The sequence below is a fragment of the Plectropomus leopardus genome, chromosome 4 (assembly GCF_008729295.1).
Source record: "Plectropomus leopardus isolate mb chromosome 4, YSFRI_Pleo_2.0, whole genome shotgun sequence".
In the NCBI taxonomy this organism is placed as follows: domain Eukaryota; kingdom Metazoa; phylum Chordata; class Actinopteri; order Perciformes; family Serranidae; genus Plectropomus; species Plectropomus leopardus.
The window spans coordinates 12,256,449-12,276,940 of NC_056466.1; the positions used below are offsets into that span (position 1 = coordinate 12,256,449).

The 20,492-nt window shown below is 36.1% G+C and overlaps 2 protein-coding genes across 3 annotated transcripts; both read right to left on the bottom strand.

The window, feature by feature from the left end:
• Positions 1-538: 538 nt before the first annotated feature.
• Positions 539-6,518, bottom strand: LOC121942233 (solute carrier family 22 member 7-like). Of its 2 annotated transcripts, none has more exons than XM_042485377.1 (10): positions 6,075-6,518; positions 5,890-5,993; positions 3,457-3,611; positions 3,029-3,197; positions 2,676-2,799; positions 2,484-2,593; positions 1,519-1,733; positions 1,211-1,319; positions 780-986; positions 539-696 (listed from the first exon to the last, which is right to left on the bottom strand). In XM_042485377.1, exons 1-10 carry the CDS (start codon positions 6,453-6,455, stop codon positions 624-626), a joined length of 1,647 nt encoding a protein of 548 aa, XP_042341311.1. In that variant the 5' UTR covers positions 6,456-6,518; the 3' UTR covers positions 539-623. The 2 variants fall into 2 exon arrangements, with proteins under 2 accessions (XP_042341311.1, XP_042341312.1); XM_042485378.1 differs by having other exon boundaries at positions 3,457-3,509; positions 6,075-6,517.
• Positions 6,519-10,200: 3,682 nt separating this feature from the next.
• On the bottom strand, positions 10,201-16,143 carry LOC121942316 (solute carrier family 22 member 7-like). The gene is made up of 10 exons (XM_042485488.1): positions 15,762-16,143; positions 15,389-15,492; positions 13,193-13,347; positions 12,904-13,072; positions 12,656-12,779; positions 12,434-12,543; positions 11,233-11,447; positions 11,039-11,147; positions 10,717-10,923; positions 10,201-10,428 (listed from the first exon to the last, which is right to left on the bottom strand). The coding sequence occupies exons 1-10, from the start codon at positions 16,140-16,142 to the stop codon at positions 10,395-10,397; spliced, it is 1,608 nt and encodes a 535-aa protein (XP_042341422.1). The 5' UTR covers position 16,143; the 3' UTR covers positions 10,201-10,394.
• Positions 16,144-20,492: the final 4,349 nt, after the last annotated feature.

Here is a 20,492-nt window from a genome sequence, read left to right on the forward strand (position 1 = left end):
AAACAACAACAACAATAATAATTAGACAATAATCTGTATGCTAAAAATGAAATAATAAAAGTTGGGGTTTTTTTTGAACAGATACATTTTTAAGTAATTTAAAATATGTCTCTGATTGTGCAAGCCTCAGCAGGGCCTGGGGAACAGGAAGCAGAGCGCAGCTGAGGATGTAAGGCTGTGCCTTGGCCTCATGGGGGGGCAGGATCTCAGCAATGTAGCTGGGCGGCAAACCATAAAGTGCTTGAAAGGTGATGTGCACAACATTTAATTTAATAAGTAAAGTGAGGCTAAAATGGGAATGATGTGGCTATGTTGTCTTGTGTTTGTTACAAGCTGAGCAGTTTGCACTAGCCATGAAATCGCTTTTTTGGCTAAATCCAATGAGTCACAATAATCTTAATCTTAGTCTCCTTGATTTTACCTTCTACATCACCTTCTGCCCCCTCAGCTTCTTATGTATTTTAAGAACTGCCCTTTTTGAAGATAATACAAAAACAGTCATTTATCAGTGGTATTTGATTACATTTTTAGTTTAATTTATTAAAATTATTTTATAAATGCTTGCTTTTTTATTTTATATCGTTAAAACACATTATCACCACTGATCTGCCCTGTAACTCGGTTTATGGGCCTTTTGGTTCCAAGAAAATGTTGGGGGGTTGAGATTTCTCATTAGATGTGCAGACTGATCTTCTCCTGAAACACAAAAGACATTTTTCTAAAAAATCATATAAGTCTCATTTCATTGTTTAGATCCAATCCAAATTAAGGCCCAGTACCTTGTGTGTTCCACATCCTCAATAGTCTCTGGTAGACGGATGTTTTGTGTCTCTGGAAGAAAAGAGGCTGACAGCCCTGCACCAACAGCCACCAGGGTGAAAACAGTGCTCGGTAAATAGCCCCAAATATCTTCCAGAAGCATGATCAGGGGGGACAGAGACACGCCACTACGAGCCATGAAGGCACAGTAACCCAATCCATTTTGCCTGGAAAACAACAACCACAAAAAAAAAACAAAAAAAAAAACAGGGAAATCAGTCTCAGGATACAACTGCAACTCCCTTTAGTCTGGAAGACTGAAGACTGATGTTTTAAGACCTGATTAAGGTGTTCAGCTAATGAGATTTCTCAGTAAACTCTCAGACCATTGGCTATACATGCTGTTTGTTAATCTGGAAAATATAAGCTCTATATCAGAACGTTTACTGACCTCATTACTGTGGGATAAAGCTCTGATGTGTACAGATAGACAGTTGTAAAAGATGCCTCTGCAAACATCTTGCCCAAAGCTCCCACAGCTGTCCGAAACAGCCCTTGATCTGAAAAGAAAAAGTTGTGAGAAGACCTTTTAACTCCAATTTATTGGAGAATGTTACTGTGTCGAATTCAACTATTCACAACTTTGGCGACACCCAGTGGCAGTTTTTACATATTTATCTTAATTTAAGAAATTAAAACCACAAGTGTACTATATTTATACCAAGTTTTGCTTTTTCCACTGTCGCAGTGTTCATTTACCTTGTGGGATCAATATGTTGCAGAATATACACAGTGCAGTTATAACTAGTGTTCCTGACTGATTCAGTCTTCGGCCAATTCTTTTCAGGGAGAAAAAGACAAAAAATTTTGCTGGAAGTTCAATAGCTCCATAGATGAACTGGGTGAGATAAATATTCAGACCAAATCCAGCAACATTCAAGCTGATTCCGTAATATGTACAGGCCACTCCAAACCTAAGAGAGAGAAGGAAAATTCATTTATTTTAAAAGTTACACATTTGCCCCAGAAAACACTAGTTGCCTGGCACCTGCAACAGGATACTTTGACAGTTAAATATTAAACCATTGTTCTAAAGCAGTGCAAGGCTGCTGTGTGAAAGTATATTTCATGGTGAAATGTTCTCAACTACGATGATACATTGCTGAGTCTGTTTTTTCACCTAAAAGTGAATTATCTGTTTCAACTTACTATTGACACACATAACAACTGTGTTCAGAGTTTTATTTAAAGGTCTGGTTCTGTTTTGATTTTTTTTCTTTTTTCTTTTTTTCAAAGTGGGCTTGTATGGGCCACTGAGGGCGTACCACATATAATAAATGTCAGTTGGTGTGCCCCAAGTTTGGAGAAGCAGCAGGAGTACCGACACTAAAGCTAAGCTATGTTGTGCAGTGGATGGGGGTCATCACGAAAATGAAATTTAGCCACCTAAAACAAGTGAAATCTAAAAAAATCTATAACATTGTAAGTGTACGCTATAGTGACAGCATTTTCACCATTTTGCCTCTCTCCAAAATGGGGCCGTGCTGACTGGCATCTACTGTTTGTAATACTGTGGATAAGTACCCCACTTCAAAAGATCTGAATTATCCCTTTAAGGTTTGTCATGCTCAGGTTGAGTGATCATATATGGACAGTGGATTGTACAGATTTTCAAGGTGAACACCTCAGTTTTTTCATCAACAAAATCTATGAAAAGCATATACCAAACAAGTCCAGTGAGTACAGCCCGTCTCCTCATTCTGGGGGTCCTCACAAGGTCCAGATAGGAATATTTTCTGTTTTCATTTTCAACAAGTATTACTTTAGACAGAACCTGGAGAGTAAAAATGGAAATGTTGGTCAGAGTTGTAGTGAGTATATTTTTTTGATTAATCAGGTTATTTAAAATTTTGTACCTCAGGCTTCAGGTCAGCCATGAACTGCTCTCTTCCGTTGGTTTTTGCACACTTGCTCAAGTAATAATGAGCACTGTTGATCTTTCCGTTACTTATCTGCCATCTAGCTGACTCAGGGAGCCACCTGAAACGGGCGGGATTTGAAAAATAAAAGATTTAAAAAATGTTCTTCACATAAACATGAGTCACACCTCTGCCTCATTAAAAGCCATACTGTAAATAAGTATTTTAAACAATGTACAATTGTTCTGAATATTTGCAGGATTTATTATTGTCAGGGCAGTTTCCTTCTGACAAAACTGGAAGGCAGAAAATTGCTTGAGGCTAATGCTCAAATATTGTTTCATACTTACCACCAAGTAATCATTGCGAGAAACAGTGGGGCTGTTACCGTGATGGTGAGGTGCCTCCAGTCATTCACAAAATAGCCCAAAATAGGTAGCACAGCAGTACAAACACTCCAGTCCATGCTCATGAAAACACCCACTGCAGTTCGATGCTTAATGTCCACCCATTCAATACCTATAAACAGCAATGATAGTAAATCAAATCCATTAAAACACACTGGGCTTTAGTTATAGTTAAGTAATTAAGACTTTTTTTGACTCCACCCAACACACTTCATTTAACAACAAGTGATCTTTAGGCGATGTAGTCTCCAAAATCTAATTGAACCAATTTGTATTTTAAATAGTCTGAGCAAATATTTGTTCTTTTTTCTATTAGGGTTTTTTTCTGAGATTGTATTTTTTTAAAAAGACAGTAATGACATAAAACTCACAAAGGACTATGGTGATGATACTTATTCCAGAAATTCCAAATCCAGTGAAGAACCTCATGACAGCAAACATGGTGAAATTATATGAGAAAGCACTTGCCAATCCAAAGATAGTGGTTATCACATAGGACACCAGAAGCATTATTTTCCTGCCAAACCTGTGAGACAAATTATTATGCATAAATCTTATGCAAATATATATTATGCAAAAAAGAAGGTGAATGTTTTATTTGGACAGAGATATATCTACCAAGCATCCACAGTGTGTAAAATCAAGAGCAGTCAATATGTGGTCAGTGTGTGGGTTAGGGTTAATTTTATGTTTGGGTTAAAGCTTAGCTGAAGGGCTTTACATAATCTGTGGAGATGCACTCAGAGACATTTGCTGTACATTACATTATATGTACATTACAATAAATGCACCATGGTTAACCCTCTGAAACCTGAGAAAACTGTCTTGATTTCTTTCAAAAACATGGAAAGAAAGCAATGAGCAACGAAAGAAAAAATAATCCAAAAATTAGCAAGAAATTAGTAAAAGGTATGAAAATCAGTAAAAAAAAAAAAAATTAAAAAAAAAAAAGAAAGGAAAAAAAACTGAAAAATGGAAGTGAAAAGGGAAAGTGCTCAAAAATACTAATTTTGTAACATAATTTTAAATATTCAATTATCATAATTATAAATATAGATTTCCCTAGCTTTTTTTTTCTTTTCCCCTCAATAATTTTTCCCATAGATTTTTAAAATGAAATCTTTGAATAATTTTGTAAATATATTTGATTATTGCTATTTGTGGAACATTTCTTGCCAAGAAAGAAATTGCACCAATATGCTCAGGGTTCAATGGTACTCCTGACAGCATCAGAATAAAAATGATGTTGATCCAGTTTTCAAAGCCTTATGGTTGGGAAGCTATCGTGATTTTGCTTAAATTTTACTAAAAGAAAAAGTGTAGTAGAAAGTGGGGAAAAAAATGGCAGAATTGCCCTTTACAATAGGAGGGAAGGTGAGGACAAAGGAGGTAATGAAGCACACCTGGAGAAACCAGCTGACAGCTGCAGCATGGAGGAACAGAGCGGACTCACGAGGAGAAGATTATTCAAAGTTTACTTCACTTTCTGGTCATCTTTGCTCTAAAATCATGTAAGCAAAAAGTAAAGCCAAACTAAAGTGAGCAGCAGTTGAGAGAAGGAGCGACTGGATTGTGTGAACTTTTCTGGACACCGAGGATCTGCTGGATGTTTGAGGGCTGGAGCGGGTGGATGAACGGACTCTGGTGCAGCTCCGTCTTTAACCCGTTTGGATGCACTGCTGGACCTGTTTGCTGTGGCCATTAAGATAAGTCTCCTTTTCTTTTACTGCCCTCTCCAGGCTTCTCTTCTAAATAACTTGTATTAGCCTTCTCCCACCCCATTGGACTGACCTGCATGCATACACGCACGTACACGTAGGCTGATTATCAACCATAATATGATTTGAACATATATTTTGAGTGAGGCTAAATACATAGAGATTTAGGTGATGAATGAATGCATGAATGCAGTGTTTTGTGGCGGAGGTAGATAGGCCTAGCTGCTAACTTCCTTGTTTGAATCAGGCTAACATTTTTTCTTAAAGTGACAGTGTTCATTTTTGGACCATGTTGAACATTAATCATGTTATCAAAGGTAATAGAGGCATAATGCTGAAGTCATGTCTAGTCCACAGTGTGTTGTAAGATGAAACATTTTGGGGAAAAAACAACAACTGAATTATGTTTTCAGTGAGCCTTTTTGCCGATACGTTCAGAGTCAACTATTGAGACTAGCCAGGCACATTAATTAGCCACGTTTCCTCTTAATGCTAATAGAAAACATACTGTACTTAGCATTAAGGATTCCCCGCAAATATTTTTCTTTTTTGATTACAAGTTAGTTGTACATAAATATTATCTATGAGACAGTGGCTGTGTTTTAGACTCTCTTATGCATAAGTGATGCATCCAGGGGCTTTCCCAGAATTTGGAGGCCAGATCTGTGTTGGGGGTGGGGTGTTGTACTTTTGATGAACAAGTTCTATTTTTATGCTTTGTTTGCACTCTTGCATCTTTTTTACCCTTAAAAACTTTTTTTTTAGCACAGAATACTTCGACTGCTATCATTAAATTGAATGTATTGACCTAGAGTTGCAAATATAGTTAAAATAGCCATTTTTATTAAGGGCATGGGCTTTAATGTATGAATAGAAATGGCAGACTATTAGATCCAGGGCTTATTTTTGATGGCAAAACAGCCATCAAATACTACACCCTAGCACAGAGGGTAATACAAAGTAATACTATCATAATGCTAATTAAACCATGTCAAAAACGTATTTTCGATGTACAAGTTTCTCTCATACGTAATGTAATCAGATAGACTCAAAAGTGACTGATTTTAGACTTAAAGGCATGAGTACCTGTCACTAAGATAGCCAAATACTGGTGCTCCAAGCATGACCCCCATGAAGAAGATAGTGGCTGTGGCTCTGTTCACTCGTCTCTTATCGCAAACCAGATCCCACTATGAATGAAACAGACAAGAGAAGAAAAAACTGAAGATTAAAGTGGCTAATTCTGGATTTGTGTCATGGAAATAATTTACCTCTGTGGCCAGTGCAGACTTGAAGTTGGTGTTGTCATACACCCATCCACTCTGGCATGGCACTGTGGATAGTTCAGTCATGTTGGAGGAGTTTAGCAGCAGATGATACTGAGGCTCTGTGAACATCTCACAGGAGTTCAGAGTCCCATCTTCCTGGACTGGAATACTAACAACAAGCCTCTCTGCCAGGGATAAATTCCTAAAAATACCTCCATCATCCAGAGAGCTGATGTTGCAGTGGTGAGAGGGAATCACTGCAATGAAATTATTCAGCAGGAAGTGAAAAGGCAAAGTCACACGAGGAATTATCATCAAGAGGATCGTCTTTAGTTGGAATCTCCCAAAGCCGTTCAACTCTGCCAGTACATTCTCAAACTTCATCTTCAGAAAAATTGCTCCAACACTTCTGATGTGGAGTAAAGCTCAGAAAATAATGTCACAAAGCACATAAGATGTTAGTTTAAAGTGAGACGGCACATCTGTTAAACGTCATTGGTTAATGCTCAGCTAAAGAGAATGTGTAAATGTGTTGGAAATACAAACACTTTTATCCACCACGTGATTTAATGAGTTCTTACTTGACCCATTCTGCAGTCTTCCACCAAGTTGCATGAAAAGTAGTTTTTCAGACAACTGAACTGAAAAACAATTACTACTCGTCTACTCGTCAGAGGTAATAATTTGCTAAAAATCCCATAATACCAAAGTACCTCCCTGTTGACACAGTGCATGTCCCTAAGCATTACAATACTAAACCTTAAAACAGTCTGTAAAATTTCACCTTATGCTGAGGAGGAGGTTGTTGTCTTAAAATTAAATTAATAATCAGTCAATAAAATTTTATTTCAATAGCACCATTCAAACAAAACAAATGCAATTCAAAGTGCTCTACAGTTTGATTGAAAAAACAAGAACAACATATGAAATAAGTAAAAAATGGAAGAAAATACTGAATAAGTATAAACCATAAAATAGTGATAGTAAGACACTACATAAAAGCCAGACTAAAAACATAGGTTTTTACACTACGTATTTTCAGCTCCTCTCATATCCTCCGACTGGCCTTTCCAGCGGTTTGGAGTGTAATGGCTAAAGCAGAATCACCAAATGTTTTAGCTCTGCTCTGTGGAACAAAAAAAAGAAAGAATTAGTCTGATTTCAGACTGAAATCAGTTAGATTCTTTGAAATTGCAATGGGGAAAATACAACATTTTCTTTTTTTCTTCCTTGCGTCTTTGGTCCATGATATTTATAATACAATAACTATTTGAATTATTGGCACAAAATTTAGTATAGACATTGACTGACTTGGTGATATATCATGAAGACATTTTGTGTCTCCAGAATTATTAGATTTATTGCCATTAATTGATTGATTGGGTGACTTCCTTGCCATTACAGTCAACATTGCTAAGAGCCTTTCTTGGTGAGTTTATAGTAAAACCTTGGGGTGGCACATCAAAACCAAAAGCTATAACTGAATTTCAAAAACCCCACACAGCGTGCTGTTCTCATGAACTGGGTGAAGTTATGCACCAAAATTCATATATATCCTATATAATAATCCCAGTAATATTTGCATAACCCACATATTTTGGAAGACTGCAATCACATGACCAATGTGCCGATGGTAGCGAAGAAGAAGGTGGTCCCAAAGGGTTCAATTAGGAAGTAGGTTGGGGTGTTGAAAAGGTTACAAAACAAAAGACTTACCGGGATGCTGGTGTTCAGAACTGTGCATACTTTGAGTCATTTTAAGGTATGTCATTACAATGTGTCTTTTCCCAAATCTAACTTTAGTAGCTTACTTAAGTAACTTCACATGCCTTAAGCTATCCTCCATAACTCTACATTAAGGATGTAATGTCATTTGTGAGGCGATATGTTGCACAAAGTCAAATAGCACAAATATTTTTTGTGAGGTTGTGCCAGCAATTGAGTTAGGGTGGCCATGACCTGTCCTGACCCACCGTTTGCAGCACCACTGTGAAGGACAGGCAGGATAATTCTCTGACATTATAATCACACTCATAGTGATACATAAATTCCTAATGTAATAACTGCACATAATGTAAGAAAACCATGAGTACATAATGTAATAACAGTTTTGTGCGTAAAGTAATAAGTAACTGCATTATGGGAAAATTATTATGTTATAAACTAAGCCAAGAAATGTTGAATAATGTTAAAAATTCAGCACATATAGTGTAATAATTTAAAAAAGAATACTCCCCCTGGTTTTCTTAAAGCACGGAAACCCTTCTAGTTTCACATAACACAATTGGAGTCCTGACTTTGAAGTGACTGGACTTTGTCTGTTCAGAGGACATTTTCATCAATCAGTTTCAAATTGATGAAGCCTCTTGGATGTGTGACACAGGTCAGCACTACAAGATACTAAGTGACCTGAACAAACGAAATCCTGAACAAAGGTTACGCTGAATTTAATATAACATCACTGGGTGATTCGTAGCATGTGAAATAATTGTTGCAAACATTATTCCAGTTAATTTTACTGTTAGCAAGTGCATTTAACAGTGATAAAAATGTACTAGACTTTCTGATATACAGAAGACATTACATTGGACACATTACATTGTGACTTTTGTCACAAAAATATGGTTTATCTTAGTAGCTGCAAATGATAAAACACTTCATTAGGACAATCTACTTACAAATAGTTTATAGAGTATCTGCAACATTTTAACAATTTATTCGTTGAGATTCAACAATTTAACTGTTTGGCTTTAATCTGTAGATGTGTAACAGATTTTCTAGAGAACATATGCAACAATTTATAAACATACCTACATATTCCCAGAATAATTTAGTTTAATTTAAAGCATTTACTCAACCTATACAGCATGTGAGTGAAGAGATCAAATTAAACTTAATTATGTAAAGAATAGGGAGTTACATTCATAACATGTAACAGATTTATAGATAAACATCTACACACTAAGTGAAACAGTTTAATTGTCCTCTCTCAACTAATCAGCTGTTGAAATGTTATGTATTCTTTGTAAACTAGGCGGACTTTCCAAATAAAGTGTTACCAACACTTTTAATTCAGCAAATAAAAGGCTAATGTTGACTTCAGTCAGCAAGGGCTTTCGAGGGAAAACCTTAACCCCTTTAAGATAAAATGCATTACCACATTTAGAAACCATTTAGTGGTTTTGTAGAATGTTGTCTAACATGATTTGCTGCTTGGATTAGAAAACATTCAAAGTAACTGGAATAATTATGTAGGGAACAATTATTTCACATGCTAAGAATGCTATATTAAATTTCACGCCATCTCAGTAAAGGTTCTCATCTGTCCAGGTCGCTGGATATTTTGCAGTCCTGAATTTTGTCACATCTCCAAATTGCTTCATCAGTTTGGAACTGATTGATGGAAATATCCTCTGAACAAACAAACAAAGTCCAGTTGCTTCAAACGAAGGACTCCACTCGTGTTGTGTAAAACTAGAATGGTTCCTATGCTTGAAGAAAACAAGCAGAGTAATTTCTTAAAATTCTTAGACCATACGCTGATTTTTTAAAATTTAGATTATTCAACTTTTTTGCTTGATATATATGTAACATTACATTACGCTCAGAACTGTTATTTCATAATGACCTTATGGTTTTCTTACATTATGTGTTTGTTATTTCATCGTGAGCTTTTATTACATTGAAATTATCACATGATGTGCTATTACTACATTATGAGTTGCTGCACATATAAAATACACAAAGTATTATGAATATGAAAGTAAACCCAACAATAAAGGTCAAATGTGTACAACTTAGGAGTTAAATAATTAAAAAACACAAAATGGTGAAAGTAATTACAGATATCAATGGCGCATCTTTGGTCCTCTAACTTTTTTTCGTGGTACCACCAGCAGGTGGAACTGCCCAATACTTTTGTTTATGATCACATTGCTGCAAAACTAATGCTATTACTGTACCATAAACCTCAGCAGAACATAACAGAACTTAAAAATGCATTTCACCATGAAATGTCTAATTCAAATAAAACCAATAGTCAAGTTCTCATGTAGAGTAATTTTACTGATAACTACAAGTAAATGTACAGTTACATTTCTCTTTTCTTCTATCTATTTCTTTTTGTCAGACTCTTGTCTGTACAGTACATTACATTGATAGTACACTTTTGCACATCTTACATCCTGACAGACTGTTAGTTTGATTGGGATTCAAACAATTTTATTTTAACGGATTAACTCAATTATTAAAACGTATTAAATTGCACAACAAATGTACAGAATAGGAATCTTATTAACATTTAGTTAATAGCGTTTTGTATTTTTATTGAATCTCCTTGTTCCTCATGGATTGCACCCTGCAAAACATAAAAAATTTAGGTGAGACATTTTTATCAGGAATGGATCACTTGCTTCAGGAAAAGACACAAACAGTTTTCATTTTTGACACCTGCAAATGATTAAAACTGGTCAGTTATTTAGGAGGAAGTCATGTCAACTTTACAGTGTACTGAAATTACCAATAACCCACTTACCTTTGAAAGCCGGACTGGATTATTCTTTAGCACTGAAGTTTAGAGGGGAGGCTAATCGTTTACTGCAGCTTTAATATTGAATTACGTGTAATCTTCCTTTGTTTTTTTTACCTTGGTTGCTCAATGTCCTCTAAGTACTCTGGCAGGTGGGCATTTAATGTTTCAGGCAGGAGCAAAGCTGTCAAACCAGATCCGACTGCCAACGCACAATAAGTGACTGCAGGGAGGAGATGCCACACATCCTCCAATAGCATGATGAGTGGCGATATTGACACGCCCAGCCGCGCCACAAATGAAGTGTAGCCTAAACCGTTCTGTCTAAAAAAAACAAAAGTGCAAAGGTTAATGTAAACCTGCAATAAATAAGGTCAAACCAAAACAGAACACCACTGTCTGTAGTCAAACTGGCTAGATGAGTTAGTTGCTGACTAACCGTACGACTGTAGGATAGAGCTCCGTTGTGTAGAGATATGCGATCGTGAAAGACGCCTCTGACATGGCTTTTCCAATGACGGCCACAACAGTACGTACAACCCACTTTTCTGAGGAAAGTGTTTAGATATTTGTCAAGATAATTCTCAGATACAATGACAAAAATTAGGAGATTTAATGAAAGAAATAAATAACCTTTGGAGACAAACATATTGATGAAGAGACAGAGACCAGTCAACAGCAGGGATCCCATCTGACCAGACCTCCTACCAACTTTCTCCAGAAAATAATACACACCGATCTTCATTGGCATTTCAATAAATGCAAATAGGAATTGTGTGAGATACGGATTAAGTCCAAACCCAATGACATTCAGACTTATCCCGTAGTATGTGAATGCAACTCCGTACCTAGAAAACATAACAAAGCATTGCAACTTTTTGTACTGATATGCCGATTTTAACCTTTAAATAAAATTACAAAAAAATAACAATTATAATAACATGGCAGATTTTTGTAGTATAACTAAGAGCAGTAAGATCAGTTGCACAATAACAACACATGAAATTATATTGATATCATCAATCATCTTTCAGTTATATACCATATTGCATAATATATGAAAAATTTTACATTAATTTATACTTATTGATATTTTCTACCATTATATTACATTTAGTAGCATTTGATTTATGACACTCGCACTGTGTTAAAGGAATAGTTCAACATTTTTGTAAATATGCTCATTCGTTTTCTTTCTGAGGGTAAGATAAGAAGATTCAGCCCATTGTTATTCTGAAATCATCAAATACCGTTGCTTTGTCAGTGATTTCAATGTCAAAAGCCACCTGTCGTAGGTGTGTTTTTTAACTTTGAACAGAACCAAGCTAGCTGTTTATCCTTTTTCCAGTGCTTACATGATGCTTATATAACCTCCTGGCTCCAGCTCCATACTTGGTGCACAGTGGAGCCCCCCGAAGTTTTTGATTATGCTGTTATGGTATATATGTTAGTTGTATATGATGTCAGTATTGAGACTTGAGTAATCACGTACTGATGTACTTAATCTTTAGGCTAGAGCTCAATGAACTCCTTTAAGAATGGCCATGCTTGTTGTTCCCTCACCAAAATTTAACTTTGGAGCTTTATTTATCCCCATTTCTCTCAAGCTAACATGCCATAGTTAGTACTATCTATTTTTACAAGCTACCACTACCTTCACCAAGAGGGGGGGCACTTATTAGGGGAGGGCATTGCCCTTGGGGGCGCCACTGTTGATGCATGAACAGAAGGTTGTTATCAATCTTCTCATCTAAATGTCAGAAAGAAATCAAACAGGCATATTTTCCAAAATGCTAAACTTTTCCTTTAACTCATTTATGAAAATGACCCGTACCATACTATTCCAAAGCATATAGACGTTTTTCGAATATTTGGGGTCTTGAAAAGATCCACCATAGTGTATTTCCTATCTTCAGTTTCACCTCGTACAGATTTCAGTAATTCCTTTAAGAAGGCAAACACAATAAAAATGTTTATTCACAAAATGCAATCTGCAAGTGACCATAGTTTTTTGTTATATCACTGAGATTGTCAGTTAACCAACATCAGAATGTACCATTGGTGTGATGGTGGCCATAGACTTGGTTCTGTTGTTTATCCTAGCACATTGCATTATGTAATTATGAGCCGCATCTGCCCTTCCTTTTGTCAGAAGCCACCTTGCAGACTCTGGAAGCCACCTGATGAAATGAAATTGTAGAGTTGATGCAGCAAATGTAGAGTATTCAGTCACTCTAGCTTGTGATAGGATTCAGCTTTTCATGCTGCAAAGGGTAAAAAGTGTAAAAAGTGTAAAACTAATACCTCCAAGCAATGACAGACAGTATCAAGGGTGAGGTTGCTGCCAAAATGAGCATCCTCCACTCATTTACACAATATGCAATTCCAACCAGAATCCAGTTTCCCAATGTCCAATCCAGGCTTATGATTACACCAGAAAAGGTCCTGTGTTCAATGCTGAACCATTCAACATCTGGAGAAATGTTTGAACAAATTAAAAGTCAGATCACTTTTCACATTTAACTTTTTGAAACTGAAAACCAAAAGACAAAACATTCTACTGTCCACATCTCACTGTTTTAACATTACTTACTTAGAGCATATGTGATGATAGTTATGCCTGCGAGTGACATCCCTGTAAAAAACCTCATGATGACAAACATCACATAGGATGTGGAAAATGCGCTCAGGGCTGCAAACGTAATGGACGACAGATAAGACACCAACAGCAGCGGCCGTCGGCCAAACCTGGTCATGAAAACAAAATGTTAGAGGCGATAAGTGTGAACTAATGAGATAGATCTTTCACATTTATTCTCAGTGCACAAGATAGGACGTGGTTTGCAGATGTTTTTCGAACTGGATCACAGCCTTAATGATTTTATGGGTTATACGTGAATTTTGGTGGATTAATTTTTGAAGGTATACAGTGCATACAGACAGTGCATGAGATCAGCCTGAACATACAGTTCTAAACATTATTAACAATTGTTTTTTTTTTATGCATACTGTTTATATTTTAATATATTTTCATATAACGTTATATTAGCAGTTTAAAAAAATAATTTATGTATATCCATATGAGGATGAGTATAAAGTAGACTACTATGTGCATTACGCTCCAACAAACTCCTTTTTCTGGAATTCTTAAAAATCATGAACTGCCTTAATTGAATTAAAGAGTCATGTTTCGGCTGACGCCTTCATTGGGCCCAGGACACAGATTAAAGACAGAAAAATGTAAAACAAAGCAGCAGAAGCTACAATGTGACTTGTATAACCTCTTGTCTAGGTCAAGATCACAAAACACTGGCAGCAACATTCATACTTAACAGTTAACAGTGTTAAGTTTGCAACACAGCCTAACAAAATGTTAAATCTCAAGCCCAAGCTTTGTTATTTATCGTTATTGTTATTTTTTTTCAGATTTTGAAAGGCCTCCCTTTGAACTACAAGTGTTGTCCCCCAGAATACTTCCTCATAGCCCATTTTAGGCATACATTACAACCCATATTTATGTTTTTTGTTTGGTGGTAACCATATTGATAAAGTAATTACATTCATTTACTGCAGGAGAACAGTGTTGAGAAGGCTGATTGTCACTGTAGATTTATTGTAACGGCAAAACATAGTAAGTCAACATATGTCATGCAAGTGATTTCATGTAATGTGAGATTCTTTACGTTACCTTAGAAGCAAACTTGCCTTAAGCCAAATTGTGATTTTTTAAATTTTTTTATTGAGAACTAATTATGGAGTTTTACTGCCTAAACTGAACCATGTAGTTCTGGTGCAACGGTTATCCGTGTTTTTAAAACTGAGACTGTTGATGGTCATTGGTGGTATTCTGTTGTCTGTCGGAAGACGCTAAATTAGGAAACACTTCTGTAGGATGTATTCAGAGGTATTAACCATAGACTGTATAAAGTAATGAATGTTACCACTGTGCCGTCACTGATCTGTTAGTGGACTGCCGTTTCAAAGCCTTAAGTTTGGCATTTTGGCTGTCGCCTTTTTTTTTTCTTCTTTTTTTTTTTAATGCCTGAAGTGACCATTTTCAGATGAGAGGGTAGAGCTATGGAGGAGCGAGTGGGTGGATCTGACTCATAGACTGTGGTGATGCCTCTCAGACAACCTGTCACTCTAGTGGCCCCTTCCTTAAATATTAACAGAATGTTAATGGTTGAGTTATTAAAAAATTCAGCCCCCCTCTACAGTTCAAAACAGATTTTTTGTACTTAATATAAACATGTTTGTTTGTGCTGTTAAGTTGGACATTTTAACATGAATGTCTATGGGGACTGGCTGGCTTCTGAAGCCAGCCTTGAGTGGCCTTTTAGAGAAACTGTCATTTTTGGCACTATATGTTTTGGCTTAATTTTTTTCAACACCTAAGTGTGGCTTTTTTTGGTTTGTTTGTTTGTTTTTTCACAGTGCCTTAACCAAATGAGCAGAAAAAAACGAAGCTGAGATACTTTTGTTGTAATTTCTGGTCAAGCTGCTGCTGCCCTTTCATGTTCTCTCTGTGTCAGAGTTTGACTGCAGGCATTTTTGTGCAGTTTTTGACATTTTTTTGTTCGCTTAATTTTTCAGCCTGTGGAGGTGGCTGCTTGGTGGGAACATATGACTTTGTGATCTCATGGGTTGGAGGACTACATAAGACATTATACAACCTCATTTGTTAAATTGGTTGATCTTAAATCTTATCTGACATCTGTTTCAGGGAGGCAGTGACATTTTTGACACGTGGACTACATGTTTTTTGTTTTATTTGCATTATCAATCCTACCTGTCACTAAGAAACCCAAATAAAGGGGCTCCAACCATAACACCAATAAAGAAAACTGTGGCTGTTGCCTTGTTCATCCCTTTTCTGCTGCAGACAAGATTCCACTGCAAAGAAACCATTGAAAGCATTACAGTTGGTCATGAACACAAAACCAAGTTAAAACTGATGTTTTACTACTTTTTATTACTTTTATTTAAAACCACTTTAACCACAGAGGATGTTAACAAACTATCGAGTGCAAGAACTATGTCTTTTAATGTCAAAACTAAAAAATTATAAAAAAACATATGCTTATGTCTTTAATGTCTCTGAGGAACATTACATAAACAACACACATAACGTAAAATAAAGTCCTATTTATGGAGACACTCACCTCTGTTGCCAAAGTAGATTTGAATGTGCTGTTGTCATACACCCATCCGTTCTGACACTGAACAGTAGGTGCATCCTCACTACTGTTGGAGTTGAACAGATGTTGATATTGGGGCTTTGAAAACATCTGACAGGAGCTCGGAGTCCCATCCTGCTCTGCAGGAACACCAACAGCCAGTTTCTGTTCCTGAGTTAAATTCCCAAAGACGCCTCCATCATCCAGAGCAATGATGTTACAGTGGTGAGAGGGAACAGCTGCCATGAAGTTATTCAGCAGGAAGTGACATGGCAAAGTAACTCGAGCAAGCATCTGAATAAAAACTAGCCTGATTTGGAATTTTCCAAATCCATTAATATCTGAAAGTATGCTGTCAAATTTCATTTTACGGCCGTGCTTTCAGAAACAGCAGGGAGCTAAGTGTTCAAGTAACTAAGGGAAGTAAGGTGACAGACACTTAACAAGACACATTTACTAGCAGCATGTTAATCATTCTGCATATGTTCTTCACGCTCTTGATGAATATTCTGCATATGTTCATCAAGAGCGTGTCCAAGAGCATCATCATTTTTTAAAAATTAATATTGACACAAGTTAGGTGGAATATAGAGTATATGGAGAGAATATAGAGTTATGATGATAAATCATTATCTTTTCAAGGCATCAGGATGTCAATTTCCAAACAAAAACTGTAGCTACTCACTGTTTTAACCTGAAGAGTCCACAACAAAAGTAAAAAAAATGAAGAGTTACAGTTGGCAGTTGCCTCTATTTTTTTTTTTTTTAATTTCATTTGATTTTTGTACATTTACATAAGACAAAAGACCATTACTGCCATAACTTGAGATGAGTCTATTTGAAAATCATTTAAGATAAAATGTTTTCTTTTTTCATTTTTAAATGGCTGTCTAGAGGTAGTGATGTATTTTCTGTCTGACACATAACTTCTATACTCCCCAAGAACAAATGTACTCACAGCTACATTACTGTAGACATAATTCTGTTGTTTCATATAAAATGTAAAACATTTATATATCAATTTTAAGAACTTTGAATTAAATGCCAATTTTACCAGAAAGAAAAAAAGGGAAATGTACATAGCTTTTGATCTTTGACCCCAGTAAAATTATTAATTATTTCAGGCAGTTTTGCAGTACTTCACTTTCATTTATGACGCTTAATTTCTGGAATTATCAGCATTTTCCATTATTTTCTGTTTCATTAAAAAAAACAAACTTCACTTTCTAAAAAAAAGTTTTATGTGCAGCTCTGATTTAACGCCCCCCTCCTTTGACAAATAAAATACAGCCCCAGAACACCAGCATAAAAGCGAAGCAATGCTCTGCTGTGGATGGGGCTGCAGCAAAACATATTTTTGCCACCTTTACACAATCAATATCAGTTTAAGTGTGCACAATATTTGAATATTTGCTCCATATTACCAACACAACAGCTAATCAGGCGGTGGTAGACCAGCAACTCCAACGTGCGGTGTAATAAAACAACTTTTTTCTCAATGGAGTCTGGTGTTTTTGAAATAACGGCTTTAAATCCCCATTGGCTAAGGGCTGTCTTACGGCAAGGTAAAGTATAAATATAGCATAAAATGAAACAGATATTAACTTTTTTTAGGTGGCTTAAAACTAATCAGTAAGGCAGTTTGCTCAGCGTGGTCTGATTATATATACATGACACTGTGGTTTTCTACCCCAAAGTTATTGCAAATAAACATTGTGATTGTGATTCGGTCTATATCATAGACTGTATAAGTAACATAGGTGTATAACATCTAGCTCTAGAGGGCATATCATCACCTACCTAATGATCCATCTACCTGATGAAAAAAAGCTGGCAAAAATGTGCCCATGTTGCCTGTGTTTTTGCCCAACGTTTAAACGTTTAGGAATTTGGTCAGTTTTGCACGTCATTTGATTATGTGATAAAACTATACAATATACGGTAGCTATTTTAGGCACAGTATCTTTCAAGACTGAGCACATGTGCAAGTCAAGAAAGCAGTCATGCCTTGCAAACATGAAAGCAACAGCAGTAACATATTACATACTAAGATAGCTTTCTCTTTAACTTTTCCGCTTAAACACAACAGTGGCCTCTTCCGACCGTAAAATCCAACCGATTGTTGGTAGAATATATAAACACCTATTGTTGTGGGGAGGGGCCACTGCCTTGTCACAACTTCAGCTAGTGCAAAGACTCTGCTTTTCTTGTCAAGAAGCCACAAATATTAAAATATTAATTCGGATCTAGCAGCATATCTTAACAGACTGTAGGAGTTTGGGGTTAAATTATGTCTGACATACTCAACACACCAAAATGAGGAGTGACTTCAGACCAAGCACAGTCACTTGAGTATTTCAGATTCGGCTTGCTATGTACACATACAGCAACATGTAAACACATAAATAGATTAGTAATTTAAAATGGAACAGGGAAGTGTTGTAATTTTTACCTTGCTACTATTATTTGAAAACTTTAGACAAACTATCTGATAATATACAAGTGCAACTGTATGATTAGTCGATAGATTAGAAAATTAATTGGCAACTATCTAACTATAACTAACTAACTACTAACTACAACTAATCATTTTCCATGCAAAAACATTCATGGTTCCTAACAGATGACAACTTGCTGCTTTTTCTTTAGTTTTAGTGACTGTAATTTGATAATTCGTTTGATTTTTTTCTTTGTCAAGGACTTCCACTTTTAATACTTAATTTTTTTTTTCTGAATATACTTACACACATTAAGTAAAGTTATATTTTCAATGCAGGACATTTACTAGTAACAGAGTATAATTACAGTGCAATACTAGAATTTTTATTTAAGCAAAGGATCTGATTATTTTGCCTACCACTGACCGAACATGAATCACACTTTCTGGAACGATCATTAACTCAATAGGGTCATGAGCTTGTTTAAAACAAATGCATTCATCTTTCAGGTTGCATTAATCACTAAGGAAATAAACACACCATAGATATGCAGTATATTTCCTTAATAAGCAAGGCACTTTGCCGCATTAATACGAAAGCTATTCAATTAATTTAGGAGAGGACTATGAATCTAAATCTCGCTAAGTAATGATTGAATGTAAATATCAATGTGTGCCCTGCAGGTGTGGTCATTTCTACAGTCCCATATTAACCTCTGCAAACCACAGTTTATAACTTAGTTCCATGTACGGGCATCCTGTCAAACAGCAGCCTTACCTCATCTGTTTACCGTACAGCAGCTTCTTAATGTGTCATTTTACCCTGAATTCTGTTAACCCTTTTTCAAAACACCTGACAGCAATTGGCAAATACTTATGAATGCAACCTGTAACTTCAGAGGTTGCACATGCAGTATATCTGTGTTGATTTTGTGTATGGCAGTTTGTACATTTATTTAAGTGAAATATTTTGAAGAATGTGACGCCAAGCTAAAGCCACATTTCAGATTACTCTAAAATGATCTTGTGTTTTTCGAGGACAAGGCCAGCATGCTGCAGCTGCATGATGCTGACTGAGCTGCGTCTGAACAGGGTTGGGGGCAGGAGAACCCTTTCTTCTCTCTCTTTAATAGCATACATGAACGAGCAAGGCTTTGAGCAAGGTGACCTTAACCTGAACATTTGCAGTCCCCAACAAAGTGCTCAGATTCTCTCCTCCGCTGTCATGCACTGAAAGCAGCAGGATATGAAGTTGCAGCAATGCTGGATATCAACTAAAAAGGCTTTTTTTGGACAAACTTTTTGTCTCTTACAGCTGTTTCAGGGATGAATACTGTAAGTAATGGATAATGTTTGCCAAGTAATTCCTCTCTCCCTTGATCCTCCTTCAAATAGCTTTCTTTGACCATAAGTCATATCTCTTTCACTCTACTGCTGTGAATTTCATTAAGTGAGATTTTCTCAAAGTCTTCCTGCTTTTGCTTTGATGTACACCTCTATATATATATTAAAGAACAGGCTACTAACACGACAGCAACTTAGTCTCTGGGGTGTTTTTATTCTTTTCATTGATATTCTACAGTTCACACCTAACTATTAAACAGTCAGACATATCTATCTACGGTGGCCCTAAGGGTCAAAACACATCATTATTTCAGAAAACAACATTTTGCAGAACAAAACATTTGGGAAAACAAATTTGTGGAATGATATTGTGTTTTGTCAAATGTTGTGTTTGTCGAAATGTTATTGTGTTTTTCTGAAATGTTTTGTTTTAAGAAATGATTCTTCCAAAAATGTTGCTTGCAGAGCTGTTGTTGTGTTTTGTGAAATGTTGTTTTTTTTTGTGAAGTGCTTTGTTCTATGAAATGTTGTTTGCTGAAATGTTTTTTTTGTGATTTTTTCCCCTTTTTTTTCAAATGCTGTGTTTTATAAAATGTTTGTTAGTGTATTTTGACCCTTAGGACCACATTATCTTTAATTGCTACTGTAACAATTTAATTATATATTAGATATAATTTAGTAAAAAAAAAAAAAAATCTGTTCTGGCTGCATATTCAGTTGATTTTTGTTCTCTTGTAAAGCTCCTGACATGGGTGCTAAAAAGGTGTTTGTAGAGGCTGTATAAACAGGTGCATGTTTCTCCTTCGTGGTTAAAGTAGTGCAGTCTAATTGTGTAATAACATGGAAACATCTAATCCGCTAAAGCTTAGTCCTCGCAAGGGTCATCCCCCCAACCAAAAGTTCACTCGTTTGTCAAGGATGCTGACTCCCCGTTT

What these genes read in the sequence shown, in the direction of transcription:
- LOC121942316 (XM_042485488.1), bottom strand. Translation starts at nt 16,142, where the DNA reads ATGAAATTTGACAGCATACTTTCAGATATTAATGGATTTGGAAAATTC. An exon ending in TGGCCACCATCACACCAATG is followed by an intron (nt 12,544 to 12,655) that starts GTACATTCTGAT and finishes GCCTTCTTAAAG; the next exon opens with GAATTACTGAAATCTGTACG. An exon ending in CTCTATCCTACAGTCGTACG is followed by an intron (nt 10,924 to 11,038) that starts GTTAGTCAGCAA and finishes TGTTTTTTTTAG; the next exon opens with ACAGAACGGTTTAGGCTACA.
- LOC121942233 (XM_042485377.1), bottom strand. Translation starts at nt 6,455, where the DNA reads ATGAAGTTTGAGAATGTACTGGCAGAGTTGAACGGCTTTGGGAGATTC. An exon ending in TATCATCACCATAGTCCTTT is followed by an intron (nt 3,198 to 3,456) that starts GTGAGTTTTATG and finishes TGCTGTTTATAG; the next exon opens with GTATTGAATGGGTGGACATT. An exon ending in GTACTCACTGGACTTGTTTG is followed by an intron (nt 1,734 to 2,483) that starts GTATATGCTTTT and finishes TCTCTCTCTTAG; the next exon opens with GTTTGGAGTGGCCTGTACAT.